Source organism: Erpetoichthys calabaricus, chromosome 2 (genome assembly GCF_900747795.2).
Source record: "Erpetoichthys calabaricus chromosome 2, fErpCal1.3, whole genome shotgun sequence".
NCBI classification, from domain to species: domain Eukaryota; kingdom Metazoa; phylum Chordata; class Cladistia; order Polypteriformes; family Polypteridae; genus Erpetoichthys; species Erpetoichthys calabaricus.
The window spans coordinates 133,015,346-133,022,337 of NC_041395.2; the positions used below are offsets into that span (position 1 = coordinate 133,015,346).

General features: G+C 33.2%; 1 protein-coding gene across 1 annotated transcript; it reads left to right on the forward strand.

Moving 5' to 3' along the window:
* The first annotated feature begins 1,438 nt into the window (after positions 1 to 1,438).
* On the forward strand, positions 1,439 to 6,490 carry LOC114669583 (extracellular calcium-sensing receptor-like). Its single transcript, XM_051922441.1, has 6 exons — positions 1,439 to 1,638; positions 2,063 to 2,357; positions 2,741 to 3,556; positions 3,761 to 3,997; positions 4,313 to 4,436; positions 5,510 to 6,490. Exons 1-6 carry the CDS (start codon positions 1,439 to 1,441, stop codon positions 6,421 to 6,423), a joined length of 2,586 nt encoding a protein of 861 aa, XP_051778401.1. The 3' UTR covers positions 6,424 to 6,490.
* The last annotated feature ends 502 nt before the right edge of the window (positions 6,491 to 6,992 follow it).

Below are 6,992 nucleotides of genomic sequence, written 5' to 3' on the forward strand. Positions count from 1 at the left end.
GGAGGGCCAGCCTAGTGTATGAGGTTTATAATTCCTGCAGAGAAATTTGGTTGGCTCTTAAAATGCCAATGGCTTTAGTGAGTAGTTTGAAAGAATAACTAAGAGGCAACAAGCCATGTGCAAAGCCTTCTAGTGTTCTTGGTATTATTGGACAGCCAAATTTCAGCCCAGTTATAGGATTTGCAACAACTTTTGATCCATTTAACATGCCTGCGATGAGAATGATTAATTGTCTATTTAGGTATTAATAACATTAATTTAGCCCAATTTGTAAACTTGAAAATAATTTACATATATATTTATGCCATTAGGAATCTTCTGATTGGTAGTGGTATTCATGGCTGGAAGTGGAAGTGCAGAATAGTTAAACTATGGTGTAGCTCTCAAACCCTTTCCAGGTGTACCCTTCACAATGGAACCAAGAAAGAGAGAAAGAAGAAAACTAAACCTTTGTTGTGACAGTGGGTATAAAGGAATCAACCATCTATTGTTTTAATCTGAAGTCTCTATTAGAGTGACCATGAGAAAGCCAGAGAATAAAATAAAAACAATTTAAATATTGATCATCTAAAATCCAAAGTGGAAAAGCTCTGTTTTCAGGTATGATTTGAACCCAAGGGAAAGGAAAGGCTTGAGAGATGATTAAAGCTACAAAGCAAACACAAGTAGAGACCTGCATACTGAATATTTGGAATAATGATATGATTTTCATTGGAAAATGTCAGCTGTCTGCTAGGTTGATACATTGCAAGGAAGAAGTCTCAGTAGCAGAGGATTTGAAGATGATTTCATGTCAGGCAATAAGCCACTGATGTGGTCAATAAGTTATTGTGATGAGTCATGTTTCTGAACAATTTCATCCTTTACTCCACAGTATTTCTAGAATAAAAATCAATGAGCAGTTTATGTCCATTATTTTAATTTCAATATTTCAAGAAATAAAAGAATTAAAGAAACTATTATACATGATGCACAATGACACACATTTGTACAGCCTTTACGATGGTGTTAGGTAAGCTACAGCCGTTTAGGTTTTATTTTTTAGTTATTCCATTATCAGACAGTGCTTGATATTTTTTTAGTATTTACAAATTTCAATTCAATTTAAAGTCAGTGTGTGAAAATAGCAACATTCCATTTTCTACTATTAACCTTATTATCATGTGAATGATCTAATTCATAATCTCTCTTGAAAATAACTGTTAACACATTTTTAAATAAAAAAGTATTTTAAATAGCACCTTCTTAATTTCTATGGTATAAACATCTAATATGCCAAAGTCACTTTTTCCATAGGCTTGATTTACCTTGGGAATTAATACCTCAGTGAAATCTCATTTTAATTTCACAATGTTTTAATAAGCACAAAAAAAAATCTGCCTTGCAAAACAAACTCTGTATATAAAGAGAATCATTAGCAATCAAAGCTCATGTCAAAATGTTACTAGCATTTGTAGTCCTAATTGCGGTTTCATCAAAGGCACAAGAGCCTTTCTGTAAGAAGTGGAAAAAAACAGAGCTACCTGCCTTTTCAAAAGATGGAGATATAATAATTGGAGGAATATTTTCTTTGCATGATAGTCCTATAGATGTCAAACTTTCATTCACCGAAGTACCAGAAGACTCAAAATGCAAAATGTAAGTTACCTGGTGTATTCTGACCATTAGTTGAAATAAATGTCATTCAACATTTCAGCTTTCTTTTGACAAAACAAACTGTTCTTATCATATAAAGTATAATTAGGAGGTGTAAGGACAACATATTAAAATAGAAGGGGTTTCAATGAATGATTAAACTTGCAGCTAAACTATGACATATTTCATTTTGAGTTCAACGGCAAAACAATAAATGCTTGATAACATTTCAGCACTACTTCCAGCTAAAGAAGTTCAATTAAAATTTATATTGTATAATTTCGTGACTAATATTATGTGTCAACAACTGCAGTATGTTACTGTTTATGTAATGTATTCATATTTTAATTGATTTCAAATTTCATTGTGTGCTATGTAAAAACACAATTTTCCGTCAATACCATAATAATATTAACTTGTTTTTCAGTTTGAACTACAGTGAACTTCAGTGTGCACAAACCTTAATTTTTGCAGTTGAGAAAATTAACAACAGAACAGACATACTGCCAGGGATCAGCCTGGGCTATAGGATTTATGATTCCTGCAGAGAAGTTCGAGTGGCTCTTAAAATGGCAATGGCTTTAGTGAGTGGTTTGGAAGAAGAACTGAGAGAAAACAAGCCTTGTGCTAAGCTTTCTAGTGTTCTTGCTATTATTGGACAGCCAAATTCAAGCCCAGTTATAGGATTCACAACAGCTCTTGGTCCTTTTAATGTGCCTGTGGTGAGAATGTTTAAATGACTGTTTAAATGTTAATAACATGAAATCAATCCAATTTCTGTATGATAAAATCATTAAAATATTAGATGTTAGCTTCCTCTGAAATACCTAGTTTAATAAATGAATCAATAAGGCAAAAAATGAACACAATATTCAATTCCTGTTTTTAAAATTGCTTATAAAATTAACCCAGTAATCCTTATACTGTGAAAGTGCCAATTATATTTGAAAATAATTAGTATGTATTTTGTAAAGAAAAATGTAATGAGCTCATACAGTAGTATAGTTATGGTGCAAATTGACATTTAAACCATGATAACCACTAGTAGGTTGCTAAAGAAAATTTGTTTCCATTGTTTGTTTCTTTTATTTATCTTTTTGTGCAGATCAGTCATGGGGCCAGCTGTGTCTGCCTCAGCAATAAAAATCTCTATCCCACTTTCTTCAGGACCATACCAAGTGATTACTTTCAAAGCAAAGCTCTGGTGTGGCTTGTAAAACATTTTGGTTGGACGTGGGTTGGTGCTCTGAGAAGTGATACAGATTATGGTAACTACGGCATGGCCGCATTTTTACAGATGGCCCAGCAAGAGGGAATTTGCATTGAGTATTCAGAGGCTATTTACAGAACTTATCCAAAAGAGAAATTTCTTAAAGTTGTAGATACCATAAAGAGATCCACCTCAAAGGTGATTGTGACTTTCATTACTTTCAGTGATTTAGAATATCTTCTTATTGAACTTCTCAAATATAATGTCACAGGATATCAGTGGATCGGTACAGAGTCATGGATATCAAACAGAAATCCATTATTTAATGAGCACTACAAACTTTTAAATGGAGCTATTGGTACATCAATTAGAGACACATTTATACCTGGTTGGAAAGATTTTTTAGTAAATGTTCGTCCATCAGATATTCTTGGGAACACTGGCATGAATGAATTCTGGGAATATTTCTTTAACTGCTCCCTTTCTAATCAAGATAATGTATTCAGACTTCCCAAATGCACTGGATCTGAGGATTTAAAAGACATAAATAACCCCTACACAGATTTGTCTAATAATGGTTTTTGTGGTAATGTTTATACAGCCACTTATGCTGTAGCATATGCACTGCATAACCTACTGGGATGCCAACATTTAGAAGCAACACTTGCTAACAAAGCATGTTCTAAGAATATGATGATTGAACCAAAGCAGGTAAACAGCCATTTGTATCTTTGAATTGTGTATTTCATAAGGCAGGACAGAGCTCCAGTCCATTGCAGGGCATATTCTTGCACATACTTAAACTCACATACTTATTAGTTTGCCAATAATAGACTCTCCATTAAAAGCTACTGTATATATTTAACGTACTTATTCAAAGTGAACTAAAATTAAGAATTGTCTCTTTTCTTATAGGTGCTATCTTATCTGAAAAATGTGACTTTCACAACACATGAAGGAGACAACTTTAACTTTGATGAAAATGGTGATCCTACATTAAAAGGCAAAACATATGACTTAGTAAACTGGCAGTTAAATAAAGAAGGCATGATAGAATTTGTAACAGTTGGTGCACATTATGCATTTTTGCCTGATCAACAACAGTTTGTATTTGATTATGACTGCATTGTTTGGGCTGGGGAATCAAAACAGGTGAAAAACTTTTGGAATATCATTTAAATTACATCAATAATAACAAACCTAGCAACATTATATTGTAGATTTCAGACTTAGAAGATGGTGTTAAACTGTAAATAACAGTTTTCATAAAAGTATGGAGTATTCCTCATTGTACCTCATAACAGCTGGCTATATAAACATAAAAAATGTGTTGATCAATAAGCTATGAATTCTCAGTTTTGCACCATCAAGTAATCTGCTTAAATAATTCTTTCTGCTTTTTTCTTCCCTAATAAAAATATAAACATGCTGAGCAGATTTCCAACAACATTATCCATTGTATTTAAGGTGCCCAAGTCAGTGTGCAGTGAAAGCTGTCAACCCGGCACTCGAAAAGCAGTTCGTAAAGGCCAGCCTGCTTGTTGCTTTGACTGCATACCATGTGCTGAAGGGGAAATTAGCAATACAACAGGTAAGCTAAAATAAATAAATTGCAGAACAACCAGCACCAATATATATTGTAGCTATTATACTCGCATACTAAGCTAGAGAATTGACTCTAGTACAACATTTATAGAACATTTCAACTTTAAGAAAAAATTATGTTTTTAAATAAAAGTTATTTACAATTCTGTAAATTGTCATAATTTAAGGTTGATTGAGCACATGTTTTCATTACTTTTAAGTATAAATAACTTACATAAATAAATTAAGGCTCAAGATTCTATGTGAATAATTAAGCTTAGTACCATACATCATTCAAGGTTTGAGCTTGGATTCTGGTAGGTTTGGTTATATACAAGAATTTAACTCAAATTTTATTAAATTAATAAATTTAATGAGAAAAACATAACTGGCCCTATGCCTAGGGTAGCCTGGGTCAGGTGCAATCCATTGTTGCAATAAAGGGTACCTGCAACGGTAAGGTGCCAAAAGCATACAAGAAGCAGGCAGCAGTTAGGAATCTCTGACCATACTTGATTTAATTCTGATTTACCCAGAGGTATATAAATGCTTCAATCTCTGCTTAGATCAACATGTCGATTGGCAAAACAATGGTACATACCAATTTCCTTTGCTTAACAATAGTGTATATACATTTTCTTTGGTTAAACAATAGTACTGTTGCTTATTATCTGTTAATATGTTGATTAGAGACCAATGTCCTCAGAACTGGTTAAGTTTGAAACCAAGTAAATACATAATTTTTCTAATTATCCCACACTCAAACAAAGAGTGACCATTGCCCCTTCATCTATTGGCTTGTACATTTGCTATTTGCAACACACAAAAATGTCCTTTTCTTTATAAACATTGATTCCGAGCCATTTACACAATGTTGAAAAGTTTGCAGGTATAATTTTAAATCTTCTTCGCAGAATGAAATGACTTAGAAAAGGGTATGATCATCCATTTGTTCTCTTCTTCATTTTTTCCTTTTTGTCTACTTCAAACTGATTATATTCATTAAACTTAAAAATGTCTTTAAATCCTCTGCATTTTTTTAAAATGAACATAAATTCAGTATTCACCTTTTTGTTTCAGATTCTTCTGATTGTTTGAAGTGCCCATTGGAGTACAAGACCAATAAACAAAAAGTCCTGTGTATTTTAAAGGATATTGAATTCTTGTCATTTGAAGAAAACATGGGGATATTGCTTGTTGCATTAGCGTTGCTGGGAGCTTCTGTTACAATTGCTATAGCATTTGTCTTTTACTTTAGAAGAGACACACCTATTGTTAAAGCAAATAACTCAGAATTAAGTTTCCTTCTCCTCTTTTCATTAACACTTTGCTTCCTATGTTCTCTTACTTTCATTGGTCAGCCCACTGACTGGTCTTGTATGCTGCGCCATACAGCATTTGGCATCACATTTGTTTTGTGCATATCATGTGTTCTTGGAAAAACTATTGTGGTTTTAATGGCGTTTAGAGCCACACTGCCAGGTAGTAATGTCATGAAGTGGTTTGGAGCGACGCAGCAACGATTGAGTGTTTGCACTCTGACGCTCATTCAGGTAGTAATATGTCTGTTTTGGATATTGATATCTCCTCCATTTCCCAACAAAAACTTCAAGCACTACTCAGAAATCATCATATTAGAATGTGACCTTGGATCAAAAACTGCATTTTACACAGTTCTAGGGTACATAGGCCTGCTTGCTGCATTATGCTTTGTTCTTGCGTTTCTGGCTCGAAAACTGCCAGACAATTTCAATGAAGCAAAATTCATCACATTCAGCATCCTGATATTTTGTGCCGTGTGGATCACTTTTATACCGGCTTACATTAGCTCTCCTGGGAAATATACAGTGGCAGTAGAGATATTTGCAATTTTAGCTTCTAGTTTTGGTTTGGTTTTTTGCATTTTTATCCCTAAGTGCTTTGTTATTTTATTTAAACCAGAAAAAAATACAAAGAAACATTTAATGGGTAAAGCAGCATCAAAATCACTTTAATAAACAACATTAAGTTAGAAGTTAAACTTATAAAAATTCTCTTTAAGATACTTGTACTGGTTGTAGGCAGCAGTGAACTCAATTATATTTAGTGCATCACTGTGGTCTGTGAATTTAATAACATTTCACTGTACAGTATATAAATAGATTGCTAACAAAATATTTCATTATTATTATTATTATTATTATTATTATTACAACATATTATTATTATTATTATTATCAATATGTTAAATTGATTGCTATTTAAATCTGTGATAAAGCATATTTTTGACTTTGTCAAAAGAAAAATTGAGACAGTTCTTTGTTTTGCAAAAATTTCAAGAAAAGTAAAAGAGAAGCTCCTAGTTAGACACTGATTGGTTTATTGTACCGAAACGATATTACCTGAAAGTTACAAAAAGTGTTATTAGAACCTGCCATGTGAAACACCACAACTGCTGGATCCCGGACACACTGGAACATCACAGCTGTTGACTTGCTCAACCTTGGACTTTGGAATTGCAGCTCTCAATGTCCAGCACACTCCAAACTTCTGCATACTCTGACAGAATCGAGAGAAGACAACA

What these genes read in the sequence shown, in the direction of transcription:
- LOC114669583 (XM_051922441.1), top strand. Translation starts at nt 1,439, where the DNA reads ATGTTACTAGCATTTGTAGTCCTAATTGCGGTTTCATCAAAGGCACAA. An exon ending in GAAGACTCAAAATGCAAAAT is followed by an intron (nt 1,639 to 2,062) that starts GTAAGTTACCTG and finishes CTTGTTTTTCAG; the next exon opens with TTTGAACTACAGTGAACTTC. An exon ending in GGAAATTAGCAATACAACAG is followed by an intron (nt 4,437 to 5,509) that starts GTAAGCTAAAAT and finishes TTTTTGTTTCAG; the next exon opens with ATTCTTCTGATTGTTTGAAG.